The sequence below is a fragment of the Mesoplodon mirus genome (assembly GCF_964341445.2).
Source record: "Mesoplodon mirus genome assembly, chromosome: 6".
Lineage (NCBI taxonomy): Eukaryota > Metazoa > Chordata > Mammalia > Artiodactyla > Ziphiidae > Mesoplodon > Mesoplodon mirus.
In genome coordinates, this window is record NC_138982.1 from 146,941,364 (window position 1) to 146,959,914 (window position 18,551).

Genomic DNA, 18,551 nt, shown 5'->3' on the forward strand with positions numbered 1-18,551 from the left:
TGTAAGAGAGCTAACTCATTTTCTATTGTAGGAAATCAACAGATGTCTAAAATCGAGATTAAGAAACAGCATTACTTGAGTCTTTACTGATAACATGAAGTTAATCACTGAAGAAACCCCTAAGAGTTGATTAGTGTTTGTTCTGGCAGATGCAGGGTTTGGCTGGTAGATTTGGTGGTGGTAGGATGAGCAAGTTCTGCTCCTAGTGCTTCTTTTTTCTCCGTGAAATAAGCAGCAGGTCGTCATCTAGGAATGTTGTAGATTTGAAGAGAATAAGAAGATATGAAATAGTTTTCTCAGGGAGTCCAGGGGATGTGGGATACAGTAGGGAGATGCCGAGTGCCAATTTAAGACTGATGGTCATACTCAGCATCAAGTCTATTAATACCTCTTTCTGGATATGGCTCAAATGTATCCCTTCTCTCCACACCAACTGCTAGCAGACTCAGGATTATACCCTTCTTCTTTCACCTGGACAGCTGCAGCATCCTCCTTTCGAGATCCATTGCCTGTCTTGCTGTTGTTCCCCATGTGCAGTTTTTGAAACAAAATGTGACCAAATCACTTCTCTGCCTAACATCCTCCAACAGCTGACTCCCATGGCACTCACAGTAAAGCAGCAAGGGTCTCGGCGGTCTGGCCTGTCCCCTCACGTGGCAGTCCAACCAAACTGGCACCTCCAGGTTTTCATCACATCCTCTCGGGTGTACCCCTGCACTCCTCTCCAAGAATTCTGCTCTGTCCCCCACCCAATCCCCTTGTCTCCCCCTGCTTCCAATCCAGGCACATACCCCATGCCTCAGCGAGCTATGTACATATTACAGTTGGCTCAGTACATCCGTCGGCTCTCTGAGGTGTGAGCTGGGCAGGCCTGGTGGGCAGGGTCCCTGCACCTTATGCATCCCTGCACTACTGATTCTGGCACATCAGGGACTGCAACTGTTGCTAAGACAATGAATGACCACCGTTACACCCTGCAACGTAAGAGTACGTGTTGGCGGACAACAGTCAGTAAGAGTATCAAAGACATTACACGGAAGAAAACAGCCTTTCATTCTGAAAACTGACGAAGACCTCATGAGATATTCCAGTGGTTTATTTGGATGATTAATAATCACATTCCAACATGCATCAAGCATCTGAGAATAACATGATTTTGAGTAAAAGAACATCTTCTAGACCCTCTCTCAGGTCCAGCAGCTTAAATGTCCACCATGTCCAGTAGTGCAGAGAGATGGAGCTCAGAGGCAACGTCCTCTTCCCTTGAACTCCGGATCAGCCTTTCTAGGTGCTTTAGCCGTTCGGTCAGAGATGTGCCTGTTGCCTCTGACATCTGCAGTTGCTCCCCTGTCCTGTCATTCTATTTGAACAAAGAAAGAAACTAAAAATAGTTTTGGGATATCCACAAGCCAAGATATAGTTTCTTTAAAGGCACTAGACCTGACTCATGTTAGAAACCTCTTCTGGGGCCTGCTAGGCTCAACAAACCCCTCTCTTGGCATCTATCACACATCCTTCCAGCCCCTTCCAGCACATACACATACAGCTGGCATCATCTGCCATGGAATGTTTCCTCTTCTGATTCTTTATTTATATTTTTTAATTTCCTTTTCTGCCCGTGCCACAGGGCATGTGAGATCTTAGTTCCCCTACCAGGGATCAAACCCACACCCCCTGCATTGGAAGCGCAGTCTTAACCACTGGACCACCAGGGAAGTCCCTCCACTTCCGATTCTACCATGAGCAACTTCTAGTCGTTTTTGTAAGATATCGTTGTCAAGAGCTACGAACTACGCCATCATATGTATTGTAATTGCTGAACCAGACTCTCATCTTTGGATGTTTAGTTTCCACTTTCATGTACTATAATTAATGCTACAGTGAACAAAAAAATTATTAACTTTTGTCAGTCATTTCTTTAGGGCAGAATTGTTAAAGTCAAAGGGTACAAATATTTTTAAGGTATCTGTCAAACTAATAATTGGAAATAGTATGTCATCTTAATTTGTTTTTCTCCGCAATTGAAGGGCTTCCTAAAAGCCAATCCAGGAACATACATTTTGCCTGTCCAGCATTATACATATAAACTCTGCTTTTGTGTCTTTTATCACTGAAGGAAGAAGGGTGAGGTAGAAAGATCCTGAGCTTCGGAGCCAGTTGGGTCTGGCTTTAAAAAGCAGCTTTGCCACTGACCAGCTGAACACTCTTGGGTGAGGCCCTTGACTTCTGTGAGCATACCCTCCTCATTCATTAATTTTCCTCACGGAAAATTAATACCAGAAGGGAGGTCCGGGTGATGCCAAAGCTTGGACAGCATGTGCTCCATAAACCAAACCACTGTTGTCACCTTTGTTATCCTCCTCAGAACTTTACTGCATGTCAGCATAACATGGTTATGGGTTTTGTTCAGTTCTTAAGCATGTGTCAATTCCATTCTTCATTCATTTCATAAGCAGAAACTCAGAATTAGTCGGGCCACTATAATACTGACAGATTAAGGTTAAGAAAAGATCTAATTTAAGCTAATAATTTATTGGTCATCATGACATCATACGATGACTCGAGACATTACTTTTTTCCCAGTCATTCTCTCAGTTGTTAAGTCTAATATAAATGCCAAATATACTCTCTTCTCACCTGAAGGCTAGTAGTTGTAGATGTTTTCATCACAGGTTTGATAGTCTGAGGCAGAGACACCAGAGTCTGAGGAAGGTAGAGTGGAAGGGAAGTTGAATCTGTGAATGCTCCCGAGTCCTCTGACAACCACCACTGAAGTTGATCTTCAAACCTGAAACGTGTGAGCATTAGGAAGCAAAAATTTAACTCTCTCTCACTTTTCTCCTATATATGCTTTAAATTTTTTAAAGCTTTGCTTTTTACTAAGGGTGGAACTAAGTTATGACATCAACTAAGAAGCAGAAAAGCACTGTTTAAAAAAATTTAGTATCTTCTCTTTAACTTATAAACCTGACTTATATTTAATGAAAAAGGTGGCATTTATCCAAAACAACTGGTTTTTAACAGTACTTGTACTTCTCTCACTTGGTTTATCTTCTCTGGCTTATTTTGCTATTATGTGTCTATAATTAATTTGTATCTCTTTGGATTATCGAAAATGTATGGATTGCTGCTTTAGTCTAAAATTAACCCAAAATAACATCGCACTGACACCTAACATACTCCAGAGCTGTCCTCTCCATATACTTGCTTTTTAAAGAAAAATAATCTGATCCAAACTGCTTAAATGATACAGACCTAGGAAAATCTACTTTTAGAAATCATGACACATTCATTCACTCTCCCAACACATATTTATCAAGCCTCCACCAAATGCTAGGCATCATTCTGCGTACCGGGGACACAGCACTGAGACAGAACAGACAAGGCCCAGCTGGAGGCAGCTGACACTCTAGTGAGGTGAGACAGACAAAGGAGACACCTGAAGACGAAGACAAGGCAGAGACATGGAGACAGGGAGGACTGGTGAGATGGGTAAGGAGGGCCTCACTGAGTAGATGTGAGCAGAGGCCAGAAGTGAGCACAAGGTGGGCCAAGGGGATGTTAGAGGGTGGCTGTGAGTCCCAGGCAAAAGGAACGGCTAACACCAACGCCTGCCTGTGCACTGCCTAGCATGATGCAGCAAGGAGCAGAGGTCAGAAAGGAAATGAGAGGTGGATCGCACAGGGCCTTGCCCCCTTGTGAGGGTTCTGCCTTTGATTTGGTGAAGAGGAAGCCACTGGAAGGTTGTGAGCAAAGGAGAAACACGACCTCTGCCTCACACTTGAAAGGCTCGCACCAGGTCTGCTGAGACTAGACTACAGACCACTGCAAAAATGGTCCAATTCTGAACATATTTTGAACAGAGCCAGTAGGATTTGTGGGTGGACTGGATGCAGAGGGATGATTCCAAGGCATCTGGCCCGGGGAGCTGGAAGGATGGCGCCGCCATCGACTGAGAAGACCACTGCAGGAGGGGCCGGCTGGGAGAAATCGGCAACTGGATTTGGGATGTTAGCTTTGAGATGGCTATCAGGCATCCAATAGATGTCTAATGAAGAATTCAAGGAAGAACTACAGTATTCCAATCTGGAGTTCAAATCTCAAGGTTTGAGATATAATTTGGAGTTGTCAGAATATTGACGCTACTTAAAAAATCCATTAAACTGGATGAAATCACTGGGGAGTAGGTGCAGATAACACAGAGAGAAGGTCTGGAGAGTGAGCCTGGGCAGGTCGGCAGGAGTAGGGAGGGAACATGTGGGGCTGCTGGGGCCTGGGGTTCATGGTCAGGTCAGCCGTGTGCAGGCTGCAGTACCCTGACCACAGCAGACACCCTGGGGCAGGGATGGGCTGCAGAAGACTGGGAAAGAGGGCTGCAGAAGTGAGAATCACACTGTTTTGGGGGGAGTTCACTGTTAAGGGAGCAGAAACATGGCGGTGGTGACTAGAGAGGGAAATGGGGCCAAGACAGGGAGGAGTGGCAGCCTGTTTTCACGTTTGTGTGCTGACGGGCGAGTGAAGGACTCTCACTGGACTAGTGTCCTTGAGTGGGTGGGAGACGAGTGCAGCCAAGGGGAGGGGCTGCCCTTGCCTACAGGCTGGACACGGAGGCTGCCGGAGAGGACGGGGCAGGGGAGGCACGAGGACGACAGTGGAAGCCCCCTTCTTGCCGTCTCTTCTTCCTCAGTAAAACCATGAACGCGGGTGGTGGGAGAGGCAGGGGAAGCCCTGCTCCATCCAGCTCCTGCACAGCCGCAGCGTGGGAATGCCCCAATGCCCAGGCTGGCCAGACGGGCAGAGCGCATGCCAGCCACGTGCCACAGAGGCTTAGCCAGCCAGCTACACTCACTCCCCACTAGGAGACTCGGGACTTTCAGTGATAAACAATCAACGAAACTCATTTCAAATAATAAAACAGTCGAAGGCACCCCGTCGAGGGCACCGGCTCTGTCCTCTAAGAGCTGACCTGCCTTCTTTTTTCAACAGCCTTGTCCCTGGGGTCCTTGCTAACCCGGCTGAAGCGGCCTAAAGGACAAAACGAACCCCGGAAACGGGCTTCACCTCTTGCTCTCGTCTTTCTCCCGCAGCAGGCTGCTGGACAGACACTGGGCCAGGAGCTCCTGGGGAGAGGCTCTGTGCGTCAGGTCCTCGGTGCCGGGAATCCGCCCCTCTCGGCCGCGCTCCACACCTCTCTTCCTTTTGCGGCGCCCGTGAAGTAACGGAGTGGGAAGCTTCTTTGCAGAAGGGTGAAAAGACCTTATCCCCAAACTGTAAGTACACGTTTTGAAATGCTTACGGTCAGGAAAGAGAGGGAGAAAGGGGTCCTCTGGCATCAGGCAGAGTGGGGTGCTCTGGGGTCAGGCACAGGCGCAGAGGAAGGGCAGCCTCTGCCTTGCAGCAGCTTCCCCTCTCCTGGGCAGCAGGGCTCCCGAAGCTTCTCTACTCTGAGTTCTGCTTCCCCTTCCAGGGTCATCAGCAGTCTCTGTTTTTCCCTAATACTGGCAAGGTTCTTATTTTTCATGTAGCTCCTAAATCCATCTGGATTTTTTGTTGTTGTTGTGATGCGAGGCCTGCGGGATCCCAGTTTTCCGACCAGGGATTGAACCCGGGCCCTGGGCAGTGAAAGCGCCAAGTCCTAACCACTGGCCCGCCAGGAAATTCCCCCGGAAGTAGTGTTTACAGCAGCGGGAGACGAGGGTCTAATGCTTTTCCTAAATAGAGGCCAAAGTCTGTCCTCTCTGCACTGACTTCCCTCATCTGGCGTGGTACTTTTATCACACGTTTCTGTTCTTGCACTTTCTGTTCTGATCCATTTGTCTACTGTAACTTTATTATATGTTTTGAGATCAGGCTGAGCAGACCTTCCTTGTTATTCTTATTCAAAATTTTCTCAGCAATTGCTACACATTTCCTCATCCTGATGAATTCTAGAATTAACCAGGCGGTTAATTAACCAGGCGGTCTTGTCAAGACCAGGCGGAAACATCCTTTTGGGCTTTGGATTAGAAATGCCCTGACTTTATAGTTTGAGAACTGACATCTTTACAGCATTGCGTCCTCCAGTCAGCAAAGCCTAGCCTGCCCCTCATTTATTCAAGGGTTTCTTTGCACCTTCAGGGCTCTGAGAATCCCCTTCACAGGGGTTTAGCACCTCTCCTGGTCAGTTTGTGTCCATATGTTCTAGATTTGTTGCTGCTGTGAATGAGAATTTCTGTACGTTGTAGGTTGATCTGTCTGGTCACCTTGCTGAATGCTGAACAGTTCTAAGGGTGTGACTGTCCATGATCCTGAACTGACAATTTTACTGTCTGGAAATAATTGGTCCTCCTCTCTTGATATTTATGCCCTAAACTGGGCAGGGTCTCCGGGACAACAGTGAACAGCAGTGATGTCAGGGCAGCTCAAGGCTGGTTCTAACTTCAGTGTTTCTGATGTTTTACCAAGAAGCATGGGGGGTGTTTTAGTAGTTTTATGGTAGATAGCCCTATCAAGCTAAATAACTTTTTTACCCAAGTTTCATAAGAAATTTTATCAGGAATGGGTATAAATTTTTTTCTTGGAGAGAGGGAGAAGGAATGGGTATAAATTTTAAGGAAAACTTTTCAACACCTAGTGAAATGATCGCTCATTTTTCTGTTATGGCAGCTAATTACACAAATAGATTTCTACCGTGGATATTGTATAGCACAGTATAAAGCGAGCTTGTGGGTTTTTTATGTACTGCAAAACTGCATGTGCTAACATTCTACTTAGTATTTTTGAACCAGGTTTGTAAGTGAGATCAGACAACAGCTTTCTTTTGTCTGCACTCTCCTGGTTATGTTACGACTTCAGGGTCAGGTTTGTCCAATAAATGAAATGAGATGCTTGTTTCCCTCTGCTCTACAACAGTTTCTACTACATGGGAATGATCTGTTCCTCCAGTATCTGTCGGAATCTCCCCACAATGGGCTGGATTTCATGTACAGGATGTGAATTGCTGCTGTATACTCTGTTAGAGAATACAGTTCACTCTCTTGGTTGAGGGATGACAGAAACGCACACTGAACACAGATCTCACCGGCTCTGACTCAACTGTAGCTCCTTCTGCGTCTGCATTCTGGCTTGTTCCCACGACAAAGGAACGTCGTAGTTTTTCAAATGGTTTTTTAAAAAATACACACATATCTGACCATCTTTAGTCAGTGCCTCTGAGAAAACGATACAAAAATAAGAAGAGAAAAGAACATCAAAAGAGCAACAGGTGACCACTTGATGTCTGCTTAAATTCACTGACTTAAGGACTAGCCCTTCCGATTAAAGGTGCACAATTATGTGACTCCCGTGCTTGAGCTAAATATGCTCCAAGTGTCCATGGGTCACTCAAGGTCCAGAGAGGCTCACGTCCAGACCTGCATGGCCAGTGTGACTACTCAGAGAAGTCTCTCTAAAGCCAGCCTTGGGGGCCCATTTCAGGGAGATGAGTGCAGGCTCTCCTGGAACCTTCTCAGCTCTTCCCAATGTTTGTAAGTCACCTGGAGGTCACTGGCTTGGAGAGGTAGCCCTAAGGAGAGGAAGGGTGGGGACCCGCAGGAAGGGAGCAACCGTCAAGTCAACATCTTCCTTTGCTGAAACTGGACCAGGAAAGTCTCCTGAGGAGCCGGCCCACGGCACCAAGCACTAACTACCTGGTGTGACGGGAAGCCTGGGGGGTGTCCAGTCCCTCAGCCTGTGGTTGATGCACAAGGCGATGATGTCATCCCACGGGATCTCGGCAACTGAGGGCTGCGCCCCCCGGCCTGGGGAGGGGCTCCCACTCTTCCACCTGCGGTGCGTGCTGCGGAGCAGGCTCTCCACCTGGGACCGCAGGACAGGCTGCGTCTGGAGAGAGCTGGGGATCTGGGAGGCGTACTGGATAACCATGGAGCACACAGGGAGCCAGGGAGCTGGAGAGAAAGCACCGCATGAGTCACAGGGCTTGGTGCAAATCGACATGCCATGTTCTTCACTCTGTAGTTTCCTAGGAAAAGGCAACTCTGTAGCTGAGAAGTCTGCCTTCAACTCTGAATACAACAGAACCACAGCTGTTAAAGAAAGAACATCTCCCTCCCCATGTCCAGGTAAGGGATGCAGCCACCCAGGTCAGAATTCACAACAAAGGGTCCATCCTAGAGGCTTTGACTGCACAGGCCTGCAGATGCATGCAGGAATCCGTATTTGACCAAGCACTCAGGGAGGTCTGGTCCCAGAGGCACGGGCTTCTCTTGGGGAGCCCCGACCTAGCTCACGGCAGAGGATTTGCGCAGTGCAGTTTGTTTCCCATTGGGTTCCTTCAGTAGCAAATGTCTGTTAGACGTACGGGAGACTGCACCTCAAAATTCAGAATGATGCCTGAGGCCTCTGTTCCACATGGTCTACAAAAGAACGGCCCTGCTAAGGCCACGTGCTGCGCCACGTGAGCACAAGCAGCCTTGTTCCCTCCTGACATCATCAGCAAGGGAAGGGGCAGCCTCCTCACAGCACAGGGACCCATAAAGTCTGTGTGAGAACAGCCCGAAAGCCTCACTCGGGCACAGCCGGAGCCACAGGCGCTTCTTTGACAAAGAAGCAACACTGGTGTTAAAGCGGCACTGAGTGCCGTGGCCCCAGCAGAGCCAGCAGCGTGGGGACAGGACTGCACAGTCCCCACGCCTTTTGCTCCCAAATGCCATGGCACAGGCAGGATGGGACCTGCTGTTAACTGAGGAATCCCAGGCCTTGGGTGCAGCACTCTTCCTGACACCTTCCTCCCGGGACTGAAGAGACAGCCACAGACCACTCAGATGGTGGGGAAGGGCCAACAGGGCTCACTCCACAGAACCCCAGCTCGTCCTGACTCCTGAATCCAAAGGCGAGCGCGGACGGGTGCGGCGTGGGGCCGGGGTGCCCAGTGGAGGAGGACCACCTCACGCCGGCGCCCAACACCTGCCAGGGTGTCTCTACAGCAAGAAGGAGACGGGGAACTCGGCCGCACCACATGCTTCCCAGCCAGTACCCCTCGGCACGAGCACGCACCTCCCGGGGGCGGAAGGTCCATCTGTGGGAGCTGGAAGCCAAGGACAGCCTGCCTCAGCCAGGCCAGGTGCTCCGGGGTGTTCCAGTGAAGGTGAGGAAGCAGCCGGCTGCCCCCTGCCTCGGCAAACTCCGGGACAGGCCAGGACAGGTTGCAGAGCTGCTCGGAGGACACCACGGAGGCCAGGAAGCTCAGCACGCTGTTGAACAGTTCGATGACGGCACCTGGCTCCTGTGGGGCCAGGCCGCCCAGCCTCCGCTCTCTTCTGTCGTGGAAAAACCGGCTGCTAAACTCCCGGCTAACCCCGTCTTCCACGTACTGAATGAGGGTCTGGCAACAAAGGTCAAGGGCACAGGGGCAGTGGGAGACCAGCCACTGCACAGCCTGCGTAACCTGAGAAGCAAAGACAGTGGGGAGAGATCTGGTTCAACAATTCCGCTGTTTTTCAGGAAGAGATTCCTGAAGGCGCCCCCCCCCCAACCCAGCTGCCACAGCAGGTGCCACCGGAGCAGCAGCCTCTCAACCACACCAGGAAGGGGAGCAGAAGCTCTCACGGCAGTTGAGTTTGGTCTCCCAGGGCCCTGGAGACCCATACAACAGGGACCCCGAGAAGGGCTCCCGTGCCCCTCGCCCCCGAGGAGCGTGGCCTGAAGGATCGCCCCGGAAGGGCTGGAGGCCCAAGGGAAACCAGCCCTGCACATCCTCTTCACCTCACACAGAAAAGGAAGCCACGTCTTCCCGTTCTTAGAAGGACTAACAGCTTCACTACATGCCTGGATGCTTTCACATCCTGTAGTTATCTTTCTTCCTGTATTTATTACTTTTGTTTTAATTCCTGGCACTTCTTTCCCTAAATGTAATTGTCAGCACAGACTTCCTTTTTTTAAGGAAACTTCTGATAACATTATTTCTTCATATTCCAAGGACAACCACTTACAAAAATAATTATACATCTGACCCTCAGAGACAAGACATGAACTGTCATATTTTAAATCCATAACAACAAAACCTCTAAGAAAATTTACACGAACAATTTAACTTATTGCCGATAGCAGGACTGTGGGCAAATTTTATCTTTTGTTTTGATTTCTGCTTATATTTTTAGAAAGTTTCCTGTCAAAACGTAAAATTAAAGATGCATGCAGTAATATACACTAAATTCAAGATAGAGTGAAAGGGAAAAAACTGAGATATCTTGTTGGACCTTTAAAAATGATGAAACCTTACCTTCGTCGTGCCTTGTAAATCACTAATGGAATCAGGGATCTCAATAACGGTATAATCTGAAACCAGCTTAGCTGAAACCAAATCCTGTAGCATCAGACCTTTAAGACAAACAGACGTAGGTCACCTGTCTCCTGGTAGAGGTGTGCAGGCGAGCAAAGGCATCTCACTGCTCTGACCCCGCCCAACCCTGCCCCCAGTCACTGCAGCAGCTGCTGTCACAGGACCCCGGACACCACACTGCCAGCACTTTCTCACACCCCCGGCTCTACCCACTTATTAAACATTCCAGCTCATAAATGGAACTGCCTTCACACACCAGCTTCCACTTCCTTCTCCACGGCGTCCCCTCCCGGGCTGGACACAAGAACCACCAGCGGAAGCGCAGGCTGGAAGGGCTTGGCCTGCAGGAGCTGCTTGATCTGCAGCAACGCCGACAGCCAGTACACGTCCTCCTCCGCCACGTCCTCGCTCTTCACTTTGGGGGGAAGCAGCAGCATGACCCCACTGGCTCCCAGGAGCTCCTTCTGTGTCTCCACAGCATCGAGGGCACAGTCGCTGAGTGCACCGTGGGCCACCTGGAACAGCACCCAGACCATCAAGATGGATGGACGCACCAGGGGACAAATCAGCAGTGAGCTGCAGAGTGAGCCGAGCCAAATGCTCGCCCCACGCCAGGTCAGCCTCCCTCCGTGCGGCCGAGGATTCGTGTGAAAATCAGTCACAGGTCATTCAGCCTCTGGTTAGACTTGGGTTGGAGCAATTTAATCTCAACAGTTACCTCAAACAGGCTTGTAAAAAACGAGTAAGCCGGGACTTCCCTGGTGGTTAAGAATCCGCCTGCCAATGCAGTGGACACGGGTCGGATCGCCGGTCCAGGAAGATCCCACATGCCGTGGAGCAACGAAGCCCATGCACCACAACTACTGAGCCTGTGCTCTAGAGCCTGTGAGCCACAACTACTGAGCCCACGTGCCATAACTACTGAAGCCCACGCACCTAGAGCCTGTGCTCCGCAACAGGAGAAGCCACCGCAATGAGAAGCCTGCACACTGCAATGAAGAGTAGCCCCCGCTCGCTGCAAACAGAGAAAGCCTGTGTGCAGCATAAAAGACCCAACGCAGCCAAAAATTTGAAAAAATTAAAAAAGAAAAAAGAAAGAAAGAAACCCAAAGGAAACAGATACCGCATGGCACATAAGAAAACTTATGCAAACATCCTAATTTCCTCTGAGGATGCCTCTGGAAACAGTCATAAGATGATATGAAAAAGTCAAATAAGGACAAGAAAAAGGAAATCAATAATATATATATATTATTAAAAACTCAGTAGAACATTTGGAATACAGTCAAGGAAATCTCCCAGAAAACAGTATTAAAAAACAAGAGAGAAAATGGGATAGAAAGGATGAAGAGGCTCAGAGGCTCAACTGATGAGGTCAAACAGTCTAATACAGAGTTCAAGAGAGAAGAGAATAAATGAGAAGGAAAGCAGATGTCATCAAGATGCAAAAACGTCAGTCTCCAGCCCACAAGGACCCACCAAGCCCAAATGATGAGGGAAGGAAGTCAGCACCAGAGCCCCAGGGACAGAGTGCAGGCTTCCAAAGAGAAAGAAAGTGGGCCACAGAGAAAGGAACAGAACAGTTTCAGACATCTCAACAGCAATGCTGGACGGCAGGTGACAGTGGAGCAAACTAGAAGGAAAATAACTTTCAGCCCATAATTCTACAAACCTAGCTAAACTATGAAGCAAATGTGAGAGCAAATACATTTTCAGACAGGCAAGAATGCCCCAAATTCTCCTCCCACGCATTCTTCCTTTGGAAGAAAGTGGAAAACGTGCTCCATCAAACAAGAGACTAAACCAAGAAAACATCTTGCTGCTGCTGCTGCTGCCAACGGCAGCACCGAGTAAGTGCTCGATGTGTCAGACTGTGCGCTCTGTATGTATAACCCAGTTCGCCCTCAAGGGTTCCTGTGCACAGGGGCACCACGGAGCAGCTGTGTGGCCCCAGGCTATTTGTTTCAGCTCCTCCCTCCCTGGCAAAACCGCATCATGAGTAAGAGCACTGACCCGCAGGCGGCGCCCGGCCACGAGGACCCTGACACGAGGGTCAGGGTTAGGGGTGGAAGAGCAGGACTGAGCTCTTGGTCTGGAGGGCCCAGCGGAAGCCACACCCTGGAGCACGTTATCCGCCTCAAGGGGAGCAGGAGGATGACCCCTTCTCAGAGGGAGGGATAAGGTGAAGTGATCGAACACTTAGAAAACTCTACTAAGACATGTACAGCCCATGTGCCGGCACATTTGGGTAGTATTAATGAAAGATGAAGATAAAACTACTTAAGTAAGATAATGAGACAACTACTACTTGCAAAAAAATAAACAAATGTCGTCACAAAACACTTGCCGGTTCTGGGGCAAATAGCCATCACACAGCACACGCGCACACACACAACACACGTACCCACATGACCCCACTTGCTGAGATAATGTAAAGTAATGATGTAGCCACCCGGAAGATGGGGAGGCTGAGAGGAACTGTGGTATTAAGAGTTCACGCCTCCCATAGTGGGGTGTGCAGCCCCAGGATGGCCCCCACGATGCCACCTCCTCGTGCTGATGTCCGTGCACCGTCACCTGCCCTGAGTGTGAGCTGGGCCCAGTGACACACTTCTAACAGTATCAGACAAACGTAATGGGATGCCACCTCTAAGATTAGGCTACAAAGAGATTATGCCAGCTTGCTCAGCTGATGGGAGCCAGCTGATGCCCTGTTGTGAGCTGCCTCATAGAAGCCCACGTGGCGTGGCGTGGCCTGCAGGGAAGTGAATCCTGCCAACAACCACGAGCGTGAGCTTTCCGAGGAGACCAGAGCCCTGGCCCACATCTTGACTTACACCTGGTGAGGAATCCTGAGCCAGAGGGCCCATCTAAGCCACACCTGGACTTCTGCCCCACAGAAACTGTGAGTAACGAACGTTTGTTATTCAAAGATGCCACATTTGGATGGTTTTTGGCTTTTGGTTTTTTTGGCCGTGCTGCACGGCACGCGGGGTCTTAGTTCCCGAACCAGGGATCGAACCCAGGCACCCTGCAGTGGAAACGCAGAATCCTAACCACAGGACCGCCAGGGAATTCCCAAAGCTGCCACATTTGGAGGTAACCTGCTATGTAGAAATAGATAACTAATACACATATTTTAATGCAAAGTCGGCAGAGAACATCTAAAGTGGATAAATCAGAGAAATGGCAGTGTAAGGACATGATACGGCAACAGGACAGAAGTCAAGCCTTGGGGAAAGGAGCCAGAAGAAGGGGCAGGGGCTGTGACTTCTCCTCGTAAGTCGTGGTGCTCTCTGAGTTTTTAACTACATGCACGTATTATTTTGACTTACATTTTTAAGAATAAAGGCAAGAACAAACTAATTGTCCAGTAGGTGAAGTCTGACTTTGTCATCATACGAAAAAGGGAAGAACATGCCCCAAGATGTTTCTGTTACCTCTGAATGGTGAGCGCTTAGATGGCTCTTATAATCTTTATACTTCCTCTGTATTTCCTTATGTTTTTAAAGTTTTATATATGTATTACTTTCACGTTTAAGAAATACAATAAATAGTATTAAAATGGAAAGGAACAAACAAAAATCCTATAATCAAACTACAGCTTGAAGCCGTTCCAAGGACAGGAGGAACAGGCACTGGAGTGCCACATGCAGATGTCCGGGTGTGCCATGAAGGTGACTGTCAGGAAGAGGAGAGGTCAGGCGTGGAGCCTTCGGGTCAGGACACGGTGGGGAGGGCCGCTTTCACTGGGTCCTGCTCTGAGCGTGCCGCTGGTCCTGATCGCCACACTATGGGAGGCACCAGGCCCAGGTTGGGCAGCTGGCCGCGGCAGCAGCTACCGACACCAGGTCTGCTCAGCACTGAAGCCCACACTTCCTGCCATGTACTGCTATTTTCTAAGTAAATAAAATATACATCTGGTCTTACTTCTGAACACACACAATAAAACTTGAAGTTCATTTATGCAGGTCTGAATCTAATGAGGAAACAGGTTCTCATTAAAGAAGAATCTCTCAGGGAACCAATTAAGCTCAGTGTTGCACAAACACCTGTAAAGAACAAAAGTTAGGGGCTTCCCTGGTGGCGCAGTGGTTAAGAATCTGCCTGCCAACGCATGGGACATGGGTTCGATCCCTGGTCTGGGAAGATCCCACATGCTGTGGAGCAACTAAGCCTGTGAGCCACAACTGCTGAGCCCGCGTGCCACAACTACTGAAGTCCGCACACCTCGAGCCCGTGCTCCGTAACAAGAGAAGCCACTGCCAATGAGAAGCCCGTGCACTGCAACGAAGAGTAGACCCCGCTCGCCGCAACCAGAGAAAAGCCCACATGCAGCAATGAAGACCCAACGCAGCCGAGAGAGAGAGAGGAAGAAAGAGAGAGAGAGGGAGAGAAAGAGAGAGGAAGGAAGGCAGGAAGGGAAAGGAAACGAAAGGAAAGAAAATTAGAACTTATAATCAAAAACTGAGGACAACTTTAATGTGAAACAAAAACAAGTAACCTGAAATGCCCACTACTGAACCTATGTGAAAACCGCATAGGATTAAAAACCATTCGTCTTTTGGTAAGACCTGATGCATCAGGAAGCTATTTAACAAAGATTTCAGCAGCTGACAGACCATATGAGATGCAACAACCACTGCATGTTTTTGTAATGCTCTGTCTCATCCCTCTTGGGTTAGTTACCAGAGGTCCGTGGAACTCAGGGCTTCTGAATTATAGGTGAACATATGTACTTTTCAGGATTGTTCTGGGTTTCCACCAAGTTCTCAAAGAGAGGTCTGTGACCCAAGACAGTTAAGACTCACTGCACTCCTGAGAATCTAGCCTGGTCTCTCACACCAAGGGGGTGTGCATGGGATGTCGTCAAGACGCAAGGAGGAACAGATACGACACTTGCTTCTGAGCCTCCCACATTGTTTCAGGGCCACTTCAGGGAAGTTATATGACTCCAATCATGTCTGGGAGTGAGTGCGAGTGAGAAAATCTCAGAAGTAAATACACTAAGTGATGGTCACTCACCTTGATGCACACACTGACAGAAACTGTCTGATTCCCTTTGCTGCTGAAAGTGTTAAAGAGAGTGAGTGTCTGAATCCCACCAACATCACGGCATGTGTCATCCACTGAGCCATCATCTCCTATGAACTTGACTTTTAACCAATTTGCCAGAATTCTGTGAATAAAAGAAAATAACACTTGAAGGAGAGTCTAATCCTAAATTTGAACTACAAAGAGAAATGTTACACAGATGTAAATCCACAAACACCAAATCTTACTATAAAGTTGATCTGGACTAATAAACAGGCTGTGATTTTTTAAATGGAGTTAGGAACTCTACTGGGTTATATATTTGAGAGGACACTCATTCTAATGTGATTTATGATTTTGAAGCACAAAGAAAAGATTTTGAGCAACAGAAAAGGTCCTTAGAGTTTACCATACAACCCAGCAATTCCACTCCTAGGTATATAACCAAAAGAACTGCAGACATATGTCCACACAAACACTTACACGTCAGTGTTCACAGAAGCGTTATCATAATAATCAAAAAGTGCCCATCAACTGATGAACAGACAAATAAAGTGTGATATATTCATGCAATCAAATATCATTTGGCCCAAAAATGAAGGACTAATACATGCTACAACATGAATGAACCTAGAAAACATTATGCTAGGTGAAAGATGCCAGTCATATAGAAGACTACGTGTTTTCGGGTTCTATTTGTATGAGATGTCCAGAATAGGCAAATGAATAGAGACAGAAAACAGATTAGTAGTTGCCAGGGGCTGCAGGTAAGGAAGGATGGACTGCTAATGGGCATGGATTTCTTTTTAGGTGAAAAAATGTTCTGCAATTAGATAGTTGTGATGGTTATACAACTCTGTGAATATACTGAAACCAGTGAAATGTACACTTCAAATGGGAGAAAGTCATGATATGTGAATTACATCTAAAAAAGAAAAGTAGGGCGTCCCTGGTGGCGCAGTGGTTGAGAGTCCACCTGCCGATGCAGGGGACACGGGTTCGTGCCCCGGTCCAGGAGGATCCCACGTGCCGTGGAGCGGCTGGGCCCGTGAGCCATGGCCGCTGAGCCTGCGCGTCCGGAGCCTGTGCTCCGCGACGGGAGAGGCCACGACAGTGAGAGGCCCACGTACCGCAAAAAAAAAAAAAAGTATGGTTTCTGGAAGCAGCTTGTTTACAAGAAACAATGCCATGTCAACTTTTTCGATTTCTTTTTAAAAATGCCAGAAGTTTTTTACCTGAGGAAAAAATGGAACTATAGCAAACAAAGTAAACTGTCTTCCCCAAGAGTCTAAAATGAAGCAGGCTCTAATCAGTATACCTCAGCATAGCTTTAAGTCACAATCAAGTCTGAAGTGTTTTTGGACAAAGACCGTTGCCAACGATACAAAATAAAAATGTGAATAATCTAAAGCGTCAACTTCAAATAACAAACAAAACAGCCTGCAAAGCTAAGCATCAAGATGAAAGCAGGCGTCAGGGCCCCCAGGAGGAGAGGGGCACACTGGGCTGCCGCCTGGCCACCCCCGTGCGCAACACTCAGCTGCCAGACGCTCTGGAGAAGCCACTCCGCCTCCCGGCCGCCTGCTCGGCATCCAGGCCCCCCAGGGGGAAACCTCTCTGACCTGCCAGGACTCCCTGGGGACTGCTCTTCTCCATCAGGCAACACCAGCACCAGCTTCCAAAACACGCGCTCCTGCCGCGCCGGGAGGTGCTCAGCCACGAGGGCTGGCAGGTCCAGGGGTGCCCATGCCGCGTCACTGGAAGGGACAAAGCACCACAGGTGAGCCGCCACGCGAGCCCCCGGCAGGAGCAGCGTACGCGGCGGGCGGGCGGGGACCAACCTCAGCAGCTGCTGGTAGAAGTGCTGAACTTTCATCTGGTGCGCCACCTTGCTCCTGAGCCACCTTAACCTGCGAAGGGAGAAGCACACGGAGCCTACGTGAGGCCCACTCAGCACCCACGGAGGAACCTGATAAGCGCTTAGTGATGTTCTGAGTGCAAAGCAATTGGGGAGCGAGTGTCTCCCAGTGGGGAATACTTAGGAGACCAAGAAACCTTTTCCGATAGAGAAACAGTTTAGTCAGAGGACTCGTTCATTCCATAAATATCAAGCAATTATCTACTGTGTGCCAGTCGTGGCAGATCAGCAGTGAACAGACAAAAATCCTGCCCCGCTAGAACACACGCTCTTGTAGGGAGAGAAAGGCCTCTGTTAGTGGGTGGCGCGACAGGCGCGGTGGGCGTGCTGTGGACTTACCCAGGGTGGTCAGAGGTGATATGGGAGCAAAGACTGAAGGGAACAGGGGCGCCAGCACGTGAGTTCTGGGGGACAGGCCAGACCCAGTCAGGAGTGGGCCTGGCACGTGCACAGGACGAGCACAGGGAGAGCAGCGGGGGACAGCCAGAGGGCGGGGGGGGGGGCACTATGAAGGGACTCAGAGAGCAGCCCAGGGACGTCGACAGGGATGTGAGCCGACCTGACTCTGATGTGGTGATGAGGACACCAGGGTGCAGGGGTCAAGGGCGGAAGCCAGCAGACGGACAGGTGGCTACGTGAGAGGGGTTGGCAGTGGAGGTGGTGAGGGTAGAGCCGCAGGATGGTGGGTCTGAGTCCAGGTGTCACCCAGTCCAGGGAGGACAGGCTGGCATCCTGTGAGCCAGAGGAGGCACCGAGTGCAGCAGGCCAGGTGAAGACTAGGTTCCGATGTTGAACTGGGGACACGGGGAAGAGGCCCAGGCTGGAGATGCACGAAGCATGCTGTCAGCGTGCAGGATGGAAAAAGATTACCAGGGGAGGAAACAGAGGGGAAGAAGAGGGGATGGGGGCTGTGCTGGAGGGCGGGGGAGGGGACAGAGAGAGGGCCGTCCTGACACAGGTGACACAGCCAGGACTCCAGGAGGCAGCCGGGCCAAGGCCGAAGGCCCTGACACACACAGCACATCAGAGACAGGCCAGCACCGTCACCACCCTGCTTGCAGACACAGGCACAGGACCCGGAGACGTGGGCAGCTACACAAAGTTTGTTAGAGGCATAGAGCTGGTGACAGCCCAGGCGAGGACAAGACGTGCCTCGGGACCCCAGCAGGGTGGGCTGCCACTGCGCCTCTGTGTCGTCTTCCTAGGCCCCCACTGGGAGGCTCCTTTCCAGAGGCCACAGCGGCCTGGTCTGAAGAGAGAGGCTGAGCCCTGCATGGCCAG

General features: G+C 49.6%; 1 protein-coding gene across 2 annotated transcripts in view; it reads right to left on the reverse strand.

Moving 5' to 3' along the window:
- Positions 1–1,078: 1,078 nt before the first annotated feature.
- The window catches only part of MCM3AP (minichromosome maintenance complex component 3 associated protein), a 41,631-nt gene continuing 24,158 nt past the window's right edge, over positions 1,079–18,551 (reverse strand). For both annotated transcript variants that reach the window (XM_082625625.1, XM_082625624.1), the window contains exons 19-29: positions 17,194–17,262; positions 16,975–17,109; positions 15,344–15,497; positions 10,575–10,833; positions 10,259–10,356; positions 9,034–9,424; positions 7,668–7,925; positions 7,061–7,190; positions 5,062–5,268; positions 2,638–2,788; positions 1,079–1,360 (exon numbers count right to left, since the gene is read on the reverse strand). In XM_082625625.1, coding sequence (XP_082481751.1) covers positions 1,202–1,360; positions 2,638–2,788; positions 5,062–5,268; positions 7,061–7,190; positions 7,668–7,925; positions 9,034–9,424; positions 10,259–10,356; positions 10,575–10,833; positions 15,344–15,497; positions 16,975–17,109; positions 17,194–17,262 — 2,011 coding nt within the window. In that variant the 3' untranslated portion in view covers positions 1,079–1,201. The remainder of the gene's footprint in view (positions 1,361–2,637; positions 2,789–5,061; positions 5,269–7,060; positions 7,191–7,667; positions 7,926–9,033; positions 9,425–10,258; positions 10,357–10,574; positions 10,834–15,343; positions 15,498–16,974; positions 17,110–17,193; positions 17,263–18,551) is intronic.